Raw genomic sequence first — 13,827 nt, forward strand, 5'->3', positions numbered from 1 at the left:
GTGGCCTTATCTAGATAAGTAAATGTTAAATAAACAAATAAATACTTCTCTTTTTGTTTAGTGTGTGTTAGTGATGTCATTTGTGTTTGCCGTTGGCTCAGGGCGGGAATGGGGGGGATCTATTTCCCATGGTGTTTTTACTGTTTGTGTACAAGGACAGACCGGATGTGCAATGCCTGTCAGCACACATCAGAGATGAAAGGCCAACAGGGGTGTGTAAGAGGATGAGTGCCATTCAGGTAACAAGTTGTCTCCTCAAAAACCTCTCAAGAATTCATTTTGGGTGCCTCCGGCATTCCAACGGTGCCATGAGACTGTTCCCCGCAGACTTCATCAAAAATAACCCAAAAACAATATCAAAACAAAGAGTATCTTGTGCGTGATGGACTTTAGGCGTCTGTCATTGAGCTGCAATCATAAATATGACCACAGAAAAGTCTCACAGGTGAAACATGAGTCACCTTTGTTCATGTTATTACTCATTTAAATGTCAATGTAAAGCAGTTATTGGGACAACAGCATTCTGGTTTCGACAAAGGCAATGATATACAAAGCATGTTGCAATGCAGTTGAACAGGTCGTGCCTATTTGAGATTGGAATTCACTGGTGGCACATATTTGCTCCTATTTTTAACACAGATGAAGTTATTTCTTGGAACTTAACGCACATGCACACACACACACATATATACTGTACATATATATACAGTATATATATATATATATATATATATATATATATATATATATATATATATACAGGTATATATATATTTAATACACACACACACACATATACAGGTATATATATATATATATATATACATATGTATATATATTAGAGCTGTCAAACGATTAAAATATTTAATCTAATTAGAAATGTCATAATTAACTCAAATGAACAAAAAAATTAATCGTGATTACTCACACATTTTTAATCTTTTCTGAATTTCCTTTTACATTTTTTGTCCTATTTTCCCCCATTTTAATGCTCTCATCAACATGGAATCATGAATCCGTTTTCTGTGTGCCAAATGCAAATATTTACTGAAATAACAATTTCGATTTTCAATTTTACATGAACATTTTTCACTTGGAGCAGTTATTCACACATAATCTCTCACACAATATTACTGTCCATCAACAACAGTGAAAAAAATATTTTGTCACACAATAGCTGCTTTAACAGCTTTTTTTATGAAATCAAAACAGAGCAATATAACGTAAAGTGCACATCTAAGGTAAACTAGTACTCAGCCTATAGTGGATTTAAACCATGGTTGCATACTTCGTTTTTCTCAAGTTTGCTTTGAACACAGCAGTCTGTTTCTGTATGTTTGTTGAAGAATAACGAGACACCGGTGTTCGTTATGTGCCGCTGTATTCAAAACTGCCGGCCTACAAACAAACGCACGCACTTCCCCCGTGCTGCTGGGGCAAACCATTCGGAAAGAGGGGGGTTTCACTCCCCCTAACACAGTCAGGATATGTTGATTGTGTTGGTCCTTCTTGCGTGGAAGTCTCTCTACGGTTTTGTGTAAACCTCATTTCGGATGACTACACTTGGTTCGATGACAACACTGGAGACGTTTTATTTTCGCTAGGTCGCTACCACTGCAGCGCACTGTCACTGTCGGACAAACACAGAGAAGCTCCACCCGCTCTCTTTATATGGACACAGAACACTGTAACCTTCCACACAAAATTGTTCCAAACAAGTAACAATCGCATCAGTGGCATACATCGTATACCTGTATGATACAGAGAGAGAGAAGAACAGGTAACTTTGGTCTTGTCAGTGGAGCAATCTGGCAACTTTTTAAAAGTAAACTTTCCATTCATAAACTCTTTAAGTATCCGTTTTCGGTGTCTCGCGCTGCCGTGGCTGGCAAAACAGACATGGGCGTGGACTTCTGCAGCGCGCTTGTTGTTTTGTTTCTGGTGTATTTATAGAGCAACGTAACATCCGCTTGTGACGTATGCCGCGTTAATCTCGCGAGAAAATATTTAATCCCGTTAAAATTCAATGCCAATAAAAACGCGCTAAACTGACAGCTCTAATATATATATATATATATATATACACACACACACACACACATAAATAAAAAATCCTCATCTCACCCCTCGGGTGGTGTCCGTCCCTCATTCAGCTTGGGTCCTCTACCAGAGGCCAGGAAGCTTGAGGGTTCTGCGCAGTATCCTTGCTGTTCCCAGCACTGCACATTTCTGGACTGAGATGTCCGATGTTGTTCCCGGGATCTGTTGCAACCACTCATCTAGTTTGGGGGTCACTGCCCCGAGTGCTCCGACCACCACAGGCACGACTGTCACCTTTACCTTCCAGGCTCTCTCCAGCTCCTCTCTGAGCCCTTGGTATTTCTCGAGTTTCTCATGTTCCTTCTTTCTGATGTTTCCATCACTTGGGACCGCTACATCCACTACAACGGCTTTCCTTTGCCCTTTATCTATGATCACGATATCTGGTTGGCTCGCCATTACCATCTTGTTAGTCTGGATCTGGAAGTCCCACAGGATCTTCGCTCTGTCATTCTCCACCACCTTCGGAGGTGTTTCCCATTTTGACCTTGGGGTTTCCAGTCGATACTCCGCACAGATGTTTCGGTAGACTATGCCAGCCACCTGGTTATGACGTTCCATGTAGGCTTTCCCTGCCAGCATCTTACACCCTGCAGTTATGTGTTGGATCGTCTCAGGTGCCTCTTTGCACAACCTACACCTTGGGTCTTGTCTGGTGTGGTATATCTGGGCCTCAATGGCTCTGGTGCTCAGGGCTTGCTCCTGAGCAGCCAGGATGAGTGCCTCTGTGCTGTCCTTCAGGCCAGCCCTCTCTAGCCACTGATAGGACTTCTTGAGATCAGCCACTTCAGTTATGGTCCGGTGGTACATCCCGTGGAGAGGCTTGTCCTCCCATGATGGTCCCTCTTCCAGCGCCTCATCCTCTGTTCCCCATTGTCTGAGACATTCTCTGAGTACGTCATCCGTTGGAGCCTTCTCCTTGATGTATTCATGGAGCTTGGATGTTTCATCCTGGACAGTGGCTCTTACACTCACTAGTCCCCGGCCTCCTTCCTTTCGGCTTGTGTACAGTCTCAGGGTGCTGGATTTCGGATGGAACCCTCCATGCATGGTGAGGAGCTTTCGGGTCTTAACGTCCGTGGTCTGAATCTCTTCCTTTGGCCACCTTATTATTCCTGCAGGGTATATGATCACTGGCAGGGCATAGCTGTTTATTGCCCGGGTCTTATTCTTGCCATTGAGCTGGCTTCTTAGGACTTGCCTCACTCGCTGGAGGTATTTGGCTGTAGCCGCTTTCCTTGTTGCCAGTTCGAGGTTGCCATTGGCTTGTGGTATACCGAGGTACTTATAGCTGTCCTCAATGTCTGCTATTGTTCCTTCAGGGAGTGAGACCCCTTCAGTGCGGACTACCTTTCCTCTCTTAGTCACCATCTGACTACATTTCTCAAGCCCGAATGACATCCCGATGTCGCTGCTGTAGATCCTGGTTGTGTGGATCAGGGAGTCTATGTCCCTTTCGCTCTGAGCATACAGCTTTATGTCATCGATGTAGAGGAGGTGACTGATTGTACTCCATTTCTGAGGCGGTATCCATAGCCTGTCTTGGTGATTACTTGGCTGAGGGGGTTCAGTCCTATGCAGAACAGCAGTGGGGAGAGTGCATCACCTTGGTATATGCCACATTTGATGGACACTTGGTTAAGTGGCTTGCCATTGGCTTCAAGTGTGGTTTTCCACATCCTCATCAAGTTCGCAACGAAGGCTCTTAGGGTCCTATTCACCTTATACAACTCCAAGCATTCAGTGATCCATGTATGTGGCATCGAGTCATAGGCTTTCTTGTAATCAATCCAGGCTGTGCACAGGTTGGTACGTCGGGACTTGGTGAAAATGGTGACCCAGATGGCATTCCCTGGCCTGACTCTTCGAGTCAATGTTTGAAAGTAGTTCTTGCGTTTCCTCTAAAATGACAGGTCAAAGTCTACGTCTAGAATATCCCAACAGGCATCTGTACTTACACGACAACAAAGACGAGCTGCAGCTGAAGTAGTAGCTTCTGAATAAGTCATTAAAATAATGAAAATGCAACATCAATGTGTGGAAGAAATAAGAGAACTTGAATTTGAGGATGTAAAGAAAAGAGCACCACAATAAAGACTAACTTCGAGAAAAAGAGGAAATAAGCGGACCTCTTAAAATAAATGCAAAAGCACAATGCAGCACAAGCACGAGACGACTAGAGTCTAAGCAGCGAAGATGAAGAAAAGACTCCTGTTTCATATTCTGAAGACTAGATAGTTCACTCCCGCAACCAAGCATTCTAAATCATTTGCCCCTTCTCACATTGCAGCTCTCACAAGTCAATCTGTACTCCACCAAGCATCTGTGCCTAAAATGGCTATCTCAAATGCAAATGAAGCAACCTCCATTTGTCATGAAGCAAAGTGGTGGAGGACCCCAAAAAGCAGGCAGGAGAGAGGAGCAGCCCATGAGTAGTCGGCCGAGAGTCCTTTTAAAGCCACGAATTACCTAACGACCAACAGGTGTGCAGCTGCATGGAAAAGCCCCACAGTGCCACCTGTTGGTCACAAACCGAAACATGACAGTACCCCTCCCTCCCAGACGTCCCAAAGTTGTCAGAAGCCTTGCCTCGCCGGGGAACGGAAACAAAAGCGACGACGACCTTCGCCTCGCCGGAGAACAGGAACAAGAAGCGACGGCAACCCTTGCCTCGCTGGAGAACAGGCTCTTTCGGCTCCCAAATGGCTCCTCAGTTTTTTTGTTGCTTAAATTAATTTACTACCAAAAATAATGTAAAATTATGTGTAAAATGAATTACGAATGCAAAAAATATACAGTATATCAAATATTTATATGGCTTTATTTATATTCTTGTGAACATACTCAACATGGAGTACAACATGGAGTGCTGCAAAAAATAAATTACAAAGTACAAAAAGAAAGACCCATCTCAAAACAAGTCAAGAAAAAGTTCCAATCTCTGATTGTGTATATTTATAAGCTTTTAACTATTTACAGTCAAACAACATAAGTAAGCTTTGATTACCACACAACAAATTATAAATTAAAATTTGATATTTTAACCTTGCACAGTCTACACCCTGCCTTTGAACTATCAATTAAGTTGAAATGAGTCCAAATTTCACTGCGTTTCCTATCCATTTTCTCACCTTTCCACTTTGCACCGTGTTGTTTTTTTCTCTGCAGCGCTATCGAGCTCTCTCGTCTCCCTGTCTCTCCTGATAGTGTGCTGCTCACAGTGTGCTGCTGTGTCTCCAACTCCTCCCCCTTCTCTTCACTGCAGCGTGTATGGAACCCGCCCCTCCCCCTTCTACCACGGGTCTTGACCAATCACGTGCGGCTTTAACCGAAAGGGGGGAAAAAATAGGAGAAAAAAAAAGTCGGCTCCTATTCGGAACGGCTCCCTCTTAGGAGCCGGATCCCGTCGTTCACTTCAAAGAGCCGTCTCGAGGGCCCGGTTCGTTCGCGAACGACACATCAATAGAGCAGAAGGCACGGAGACCGAGAAGGAGAAGGGCGTCCCTTAGTGATGGGTCCATGAGGCCTCATGAGGCGTGTCGACACAATGACACACTGTGTTGATACTGTACTGATACTGTGTCGCTGACCACTGCCACCTGCTGGACCTTCAAAATCCCTGCAGCCAACCCACTTGACAGACTGAACAAACTGATTTGATGATGACGTGTATACAATGCACTACCTCACTCTACCCACAATAGCCACAAGCGCCATTGTTTATGTTGTTGTTTATGCTGTTTATATTGTTTATACTGTTCAGATTACATGTCTTTTTTATACAGGGTAGCTGCTATCCTTTCTTAGCTGTGTGTGTTTAATGCACAGCATGTTTGCATGCATGTATGCACTGAGGATTGAGAGGAAGAAATTTCATCTATGCTGCATGTCATACATAAAGCATATTTGACAATAAAGATGACATTGACCCTTGACAATATCATTCACATCCATGCATTCATATTGTATCATTCAATGTGTTTCAATAATGTGAAAATCATGGGAATGAGGATGCTTGTGGGCTTTGTCTTCACAAATTTTGATTTAGAAAAATAAGATGCTCCAGTGTTTTAAATTTCAGTCTGTTGCGTTTAATGCATGCTATTTCCCCTTTTGTGGAGAACACACACACACAATGGAATAAGACATGTCAAAAATCCGAGAGGCACTTGGAGAGACAAGTAGATTTTAATAAATACCTTATTCTCCAAAAGGAGATCAAAATGGCTCTACACGGCGGACAATTTGTATTTGTCCGGAAGCTGCTCCATAATATGCACGTACTGTAGCAACGTCACTCGAGTGAAGCGCGTCTCAGCAGTCGATAGTCTGCTGCTCTCTGCTGTGAGCGCGAGCACGTACTCGCGGCGCCAACCCAACCCACGCCACATATTAAGCTTTGAACTACGACAACAGCTAAACTAGCCTAGCCGATGTAATGATGGTCAGCAGACAAGTTTACGTTTTATGTGACTTTTAATAGCAACGTGGCAGAGTCATCAAACATGCGGTGTGCTCACTCGCAGTCACTTTCTGGAACTCCCCCTTATAGGCGGGACCTCTCAATCAACTGGAGTATGACGTACAGTTTCTGCCAGTCTTGGTTGGGTCATGTGAGCTGTGAGTATGTGAGCATACATGTGCTCCTGTCATGTTTTGTTTCCTGCTGTAATTTGGTTTGATACTTGTGATTTCCAGGCATTTTTACGGAAGAGGATTAGGGCCAATGAAGAAAGAAAAAATAAGGTTGGCAAGATTCTCACTTTAATCTCAGAATTCTGACTTTATTCTCAGAATTCTGACTTTAAAGTGAGAATTCTGACTTTAATCTCAGAATTCTGATTTTAATCTCAGAATTCTGACTTTAAAGTGAGAATTCTGACTTCAATCTCAGAATTCTGACTTTAATCTCAGAATTCTGACTTTATTCTCAGAATTCTGACTTTGTGACGTTTGTGGAGCTATGAATTGTGGGGGGACCGTCAGCGTGTGGCGTGGTTTGAAAGAAAGGACATCATGTCGTCACCCAGCGACTTTTTGCGTGGCCGAGGAGTGTCGGAGGACATCCTTTCACTTTTGGAGGAGCAGAGGGTGAGTAAACAGTGCGTCGTGTTTGTTCCATTTGGAGTTAACGTGCTCCATGGAGCTTGTAGCTCCGTTGCTAGTCCGAATGTCATGAATGGATGTACCCAGTTTACATTCGTGAATAAGTAGAACGTAACCAATTTAAATGGGTACGTCCCTGTGACGCCACACAACGTTGTTAAAAATAACACCACTCTCGACATCGAACCCCTTTGTGTGGATGACAGTGGCCGGCTGGAGCATCGTTGCAGCCTAATTACCGTGAACTGAACACACCTGTGGTAGTGTCGTAGCAAGTACTGTCGTGACGTGAGTGTATATTTTTTCTATTTGTCTTGTTGTGCAGATTGACAGTGATGTCATAGCACTGATGGACGATGCCACCCTTGCCAATTATGTCCCGTGCTATGGAGACCGTATAGCACTCTTCAATTTTTGCAAGACTCAACAGCTCCCATCCAAAAGAAAAAATGGACTTTTGGAAAAATTACGTGAAAAAATGAAAATCAGGAAAGAAAGCGGGAAAGAAGACACTTCCTCAAAGACACAACAAGCAAGACAGACGAAGAGGCAGAAAACAACGAGAAATTTTGCAATCGGATGGATACACAATGATGGAAAAATAACCAAACAGGTGAGGGAGAAGCAGGGAGGGGGTACCAGAAAACTTCAAATGTCCACAGAAGCTGGGTTGAAAGAAATTCTCAAGGAAGGAAAGAAACTATTTTTCCCCGATGGAATTTCTCCTAAAGGATCTGAATTGGACTTTCAGTTTGAGGTGTGGGATTTCAAACAAAACCTCACTGATGAAACCTGCCAATCCATCGGCAACATGTATGATGATTGGTTGTGTCACACAATGCCAGTGACTACAACTCTGAAATTGAAGAGGTCTCTGTCGATTCAAATGAAATCTACACGGCATTCGACATCTCTGTTGATTCAGAAATTACTTTTGGCTCCACATACAACACAGAGGGAGATGCAGACATCACACTTATCTATGATGGTCCACCTGATCCACAAGATGTGATGACAATAACTGTACACTACACTGACACATTGAATGATATGATCATAGCATTCTCTGAAAATGCAATCTTAAACAAATCACTCAATGTGAAACGCATACTCCCAGATAATACAGAAGAAGCAGGTGTTGCATCTGGAGTACAGAGAGATGTTCTCAGCTGCTTCTGGCAGGAATTCTATGACCGATGCACCCTTGGTACATCAATTAAAGTACCATTCATTCGCCATGATTTTCCTGCAGAAAAGTGGAAAGCAGTTGGGAGAATTATTTTAAAGGGATACCAAGATTGTTGCTACTTCCCAAACAAACTTGCATTTCCTTTCCTCGAGCAGGTGCTTTTCAACTGTGTCTATAGTGATCTAAAAGTCCATTTTCTGCAGTTTGTGAGCAGCCAAGAACGTGAAGTTTTGATGGAAGCAATGAAGGACCTTTCAGAAGTGGACCTAGATGATCTTGTGGAAGTTCTTGACAGCTACGGGTGTAGAAAAAGAATCTCTGCTGAAACCTTTCCCACAATACTGCAGGAAATAGCACACAAAGAGCTTATCCAAAAGCCCATGTTTGTGATTGACTGCTGGAGGGAGGTTACTCTTCACTGTGTCTCCATCAGTCTTGAAGCACTGAACAAGTTGTGCTCGGACTTGCAACCTACCTCAAAAAAAGTCTGCCAACTGCTGAAATTTGCAACTGATTTAACCCCAAAGCAGAAGGAAGTGATAAATCATCTGAAAAGGTTCATCAGAGAGTTGGATGAATTCAAGCTTCAGAGGTTTCTCCGGTTTTGCACTGGATCTGATCTTGTTGTAACCAATGCCATTCTTGTGGAGTTCCAGGAAATGACGGAGTTTAGTAGAAGGCCGGTGGGGCACACATGTGGAAAGGTTCTGTATATTGCTGACAGCTATGAAAAATTTCCAGATTTCCGATCGGAATTCAATGCCGTTCTTGAAAGCAATGTCTGGGTGATGGACATTGTTTAGCTTTTTCGTACCCGTAACTATGTTAATAAGCCATCGTAGGTTGCATCAGTACTACATGGCTTGGGTACATTACCGTGTTCACTGTTTACGATAAGTTTGTAGAAACAAACGTTGCATTGTTTGCTGTTTTTATAGTTACTGTATATAGAAATAACTTGCATTTGGTGTTATATTACAGTAATATACAGTTCTGGGGTTTTATATACAAAAAGGCCAAAGAAGTTATACATAACCATTGGATGGTTGTTTCAACAGCTATGCTGTATTATTTATATTTAGGTCCATGCTTCTATTATTAAAAGTAAGAATTTATTGTGTTCAATAAACTTACTCTTCATTCACTGTTTTTCTGTCTACACATGAATGTTGACGGTTAATATACTTGTGTGCAACGGTGAATGGTTTAATAACATTTTACAGATATTTCCTAATGGCTGTGAGGCACGTCGGCCTCACAGTGCAGAGGTGCAGGATTCGAATCCGATTCCGGCCTTCCTGTGTGGAGTCTCCGGCTACTCCGCATCCTCCCACATTCCAAAAACATGCGGGGCAGGTTAATGGGACACTCCAAATAATTGTCCGTGATTGTGACGGCAGATGGTTGTTCGTCTGTGTGCGCTGCGATTTGCTGGCAACCGGTTCAGGTTGTCCCCCGCCTACTGCCCAACAACTGCTGGGACAGGCTGCACAGCATACCTCGTGACCCTTGTGAGGATAAAGCGGATCAGAAAAATTGTGGAGATGTTTTCCATCAATATTAACAATAAGACATCCATCCACTTTTGATCCACATATCCTCCAGGGTCACGGGGCATGCTGTAGCCATGGCACTGTTGTTTAAAATTAAGGTTTCAGAAAGGGCAAGTCTGTGTACTTCCAGCCCACTGCTGAAAAGAGTGCAATCTAGAGAAGTCAAAAAACAACTGGTTTATGGAGCAAATTTGAAGCTTCATTTTCCCAAAATTGCATCGGTACACATGTCAAATAGACTTCAGTAATTCCTCTCTCAACTTAACATACAAGTCACTTGCATCCAATGGATCTGATGGCGCGTGCCATTCATTTTCCTCCATAAGCAAACAACACAGTTCAAATACAGTTTCATCACAAGGAAAATTTGCCTTTTGTAGTGCACTCTTCCATACATGCAGTGACCTCTTCCGTTCCAACAGGTTTTAATTGATCCTCGGCATTGTGCATCGCAGGGAATGAATACATGACGACTGGTCGACCCGAAGCTGTATCATGGTGCAATCTTGGTCTTATTTTGTGTGCGTTCCACGTGTTCACAACTTCATCCAGCTCATCCTGAACACAAAGCAGCATAGTTAAGTATTATATTTTCATTCGTCCAAAAACAATTTCTCCAGAAAAACTATTCTACCTGCACAAGATTAAGAAAGCAGAACCGGATAAGACTTATCCAGAAAATCTCCTGAAAAGTGGCCATCATCTTGAAGAGTTTGAAATAAATTAATCCAAAACTGTGCACTCTGTTTGCGAAGGGTGGACCACCACCCTTCAATACGCTGATTGGCTGTACTTCTTCCGTAAAGGAAACTTTTCTCCGCAGCAAAATTGTCTGAGTGGTTTCTACGCAAAAACATCTGCATCTGTTCGACACAAACATTTTTTGTGCCCCTGTCTGCACGGATCCTCTCTGGACACCCACCAATGCGTGAAACTGTTTTTATAAAATAACTTGCAACCACGTTAGTGTCACTGTTTGTGGTATAGGCTTCCGCCCATAACACATACCGACTAAAGCCATCAATACAGCCATTGATGCCAATCCCGTAGGGCTTTAATTTGTCATAGCCATCCAGGTGCCAAAGAGCATTTGGCCCCCGACAGTTGTATTGGCGCCTTCTTAGGCGCCGTGCTCTTCTTATTCCCACACCTACAGGGTCAACAAATTTTATAATTTGTCTTATTGTATCTTGTGACACAACAAATCCTTTTTGAATGGCACGCAGATGAAGCCAGCGATAACCTTGCATCTGTCCACTAGTCATGATCTCGTGCTGGACAAAAGCCAACACGTCTCCCAGGTCTGACTGGTTCTTTCTTCGAAAAAGACCAAGTCTTTTGCATATCCTTTTCAGAGTCCGAATACTTAAAATAGTTTGAGCATTATGTGCTAAAATTGCAAGTATTTCCTTATTGCTGAATCCAAGTCTAAAGCATAGCTTGATCAAGTCATCCAAATCTAGATTTCCAGCCACTGTTTGAGTTGCACCCTCCATCAATCACTTTATCTGCACAAGAAAAGAGACAACAATTACAATCTGACAAAAAACAACGGTGGACATTTTGAAAACATGACTGCATGACCGTATGCTTGTTAAAGTTTTTTAATAATGTTCTCGCTCATGGTACTGTGTTAGTTCAAACTCAAGTATACTCATCTTCAGTAAATAGAGGTGGGTGTGCACATACTTCCTACGACACGACCGCGTGATCAGTGTGTTCAGTTCACGGCAATTAGGCTGCAACGATGCTCCAGCCGGCCACTGTCATCCACACAAAGGGGTTCGATGTCGAGAGTGGTGTTATTTTTAACAACGTTGTGTGGCGTCACAGGGACGTACCCATTTAAATTGGTTACGTTCTACTTATTCACGAATGTAAACTGGGTGCATCCATTCATGACATTCGGACTAGCAACGGAGCTACAAGCTCCATGGAGCACGTTAACTATGGACACGATAGCCACCAAATGAAACAAACACGACGCATTGTTTAGTAAACAGTGTTTACTCACCCTCTGCTCCTCCAAAAGTGAAAGGATGTCCTCCGACACTCCTCGGCCACGCAGAGTCGCTGGGTGACGACATGATGTCCTTTCTTCCAAGACACGCCACACGCTGACGGTCCCCCCACAATTCATAGCTCCACAAACGTCACAAAATCAGAATTCTGAGATTAAAGTCAGAATTTGACTTTAAAGTGAGAATTCTGAGAATAAAGTCAGAATTCTCACTTTAAAGTCAGAATTCTGAGATTAAAGTGAGAATCTTGCCAACCTTATTTTTTCTTTCTTCATTGGCCCTAATCCTCTTCCGTACATTTTTGAGTACTTCGACTTCGTGTTTTTTCCATTGTACTCCTGTGTGTATTTTTTTGTTAAATACATTTTGGTCAATCCACCCTGCTCCTCCCTGCCTCCCTGCTTTTTGGGGTCCTACAACTACCATCATGCAGAACGTGACAAGATGAACACAAAATGTTCCCTGATTTCAGTTATTTTGTCAAATTTCTGAATAAAGAAGCAAGAATTGCATGTAATGCAATTACTTTGTTGCATGCAATGAAACCAACCAAACCAGATATGTATCAGTTCAAAACAAGACAAGAAGGAACAACATGCGTCGACCTCACAGTGCAGAGGTGTAGGGTTCGATTCCAGCTCCGGCCTCCCTGTGTGGAGTTTGCATGTTCTCCCCGTGCCTGCGTGGGTTTTCTCTAGGTTCTCTGGTTTCCTCCCACATTCCAAAAACATGTGTGGCAGGTTAATGAAACACTCTAAATTGTCCCGAGGCGTGAGTGTGAGCACAAATGGTTCTTCATCTGTGTGTGCTCTGCGATTGGCTGGCAACCAGTTCAGGGTGTCCTCTGCCTACAGCCCAAAGACAGGTGGGATAGATTCAGCACACCCTGCGATCTTTGTGGGGATAAAGCGGATCGAAAAATGGATGGATTATTCTTGAATATTTGTTTATGCTGACAAACTCCTGCTTCACACTTCAGCCCATTTACAGGTATCAGTAATACAGTAAAAGTAAGTGGAAATGTGAACATTTCGACCCAATTTACACTCTAAAATGTCTTGAAGATTAATAAGACATTAAAATATATAAGTCAATGTAAATTGAGGGGTTCGTAGGTTTTAGATGGATTGCTCTACGTTTAGAATGGGCAAAAAGGAGAGGACGACTTTCTTTGAACACAGCTCTTTTTGTTCTTTCTCCTTATAAACTGCATTAAAGGATTCCATCTCTCCATCTGTCATTCGTAAAGAAGAGCCATCCACTGAAAAACAACGAACCCCTCAACTTACATTGGTGGCAGCGGAGGGATTCGAACCCACGCCATCGAAATGACTGGAGCCTCTTCTTGACAGCCCCGTAGTCCTCCTTGACTGCGGGGGAAAGGCTATCCCAGTACCGAAATGAAGCCTCGGCTAACCTTGTCGGTAAAACTGAAGCCAGTACAGATGACATCGACACCTCAAAACGTCGAGACCAGCAAGTAAAAGACACGGTCCCATCTCCTTTAAAAGCTGGTGGTAAATCAATGTTGAGGCGGACTAGCTGAGTAATTTTCGCAGCAGCCATAGAAGCAGCAGTGGAATGAACCCCTCAACTTATATTATATATATAAGTATATATATATTAAGTATAAGTATATTATAATATACCGTATATAAAACTAGCTCTTGAGCACCACCTAATGGCCTTTTCTCTTCTACCTCTGTCTTGATGGCAAATTTCAGGTAGATCATGGGATTTTCTGAAAAATAGTCAGATTTATAATTTATTTGATCTGTTATGTTTGATTCGACTTTAAAATGCAGTAGTAAAAGCAAGAATTTTAAAAAATAGTCTCCAGACTTTTAAAAATAAGACT

The 13,827-nt window shown here is 42.7% G+C and overlaps 1 protein-coding gene and 1 long non-coding RNA gene across 3 annotated transcripts; one reads left to right on the plus strand and one right to left on the minus strand.

Moving 5' to 3' along the window:
- Window positions 1–6,434: 6,434 nt before the first annotated feature.
- On the plus strand, window positions 6,435–9,544 carry LOC147200786 (uncharacterized). The gene is made up of 4 exons (XM_086120558.1): window positions 6,435–6,846; window positions 7,035–7,191; window positions 7,532–7,819; window positions 8,599–9,544. Exons 2-4 carry the CDS (start codon window positions 7,117–7,119, stop codon window positions 9,196–9,198), a joined length of 963 nt encoding a protein of 320 aa, XP_085976684.1. The 5' UTR covers window positions 6,435–6,846; window positions 7,035–7,116; the 3' UTR covers window positions 9,199–9,544.
- Window positions 9,545–10,125: 581 nt separating this feature from the next.
- LOC147200787 (uncharacterized) lies at window positions 10,126–13,507 on the minus strand. 2 transcript variants are annotated; one of them, XR_015101876.1, is made up of 3 exons: window positions 11,963–13,227; window positions 10,583–11,711; window positions 10,126–10,506 (listed from the first exon to the last, which is right to left on the minus strand). It is a non-coding gene; the product is annotated as an uncharacterized LOC147200787 (long non-coding RNA). The 2 variants fall into 2 exon arrangements; XR_015101875.1 differs by lacking the exon at window positions 10,583–11,711 and having other exon boundaries at window positions 11,963–13,507.
- Between the last annotated feature and the right edge of the window lie 320 nt (window positions 13,508–13,827).

The sequence above is a fragment of the Hippocampus guttulatus genome, chromosome 9, assembly GCF_054856545.1.
Source record: "Hippocampus guttulatus isolate MCC_2025c chromosome 9, RoL_Hgut_1.0, whole genome shotgun sequence".
Taxonomy (NCBI): domain Eukaryota; kingdom Metazoa; phylum Chordata; class Actinopteri; order Syngnathiformes; family Syngnathidae; genus Hippocampus; species Hippocampus guttulatus.

Bases quoted from the DNA above. Each gene is read 5' to 3' on its own strand.
- LOC147200786 (XM_086120558.1), top strand. From the start codon at position 7,117: ATGTCGTCACCCAGCGACTTTTTGCGTGGCCGAGGAGTGTCGGAGGAC. The intron at 7,192-7,531 runs GTGAGTAAACAG...CTTGTTGTGCAG, and splicing joins CACTTTTGGAGGAGCAGAGG to ATTGACAGTGATGTCATAGC. The intron at 7,820-8,598 runs GTGAGGGAGAAG...CATTTTCTGCAG, and splicing joins ATGGAAAAATAACCAAACAG to TTTGTGAGCAGCCAAGAACG.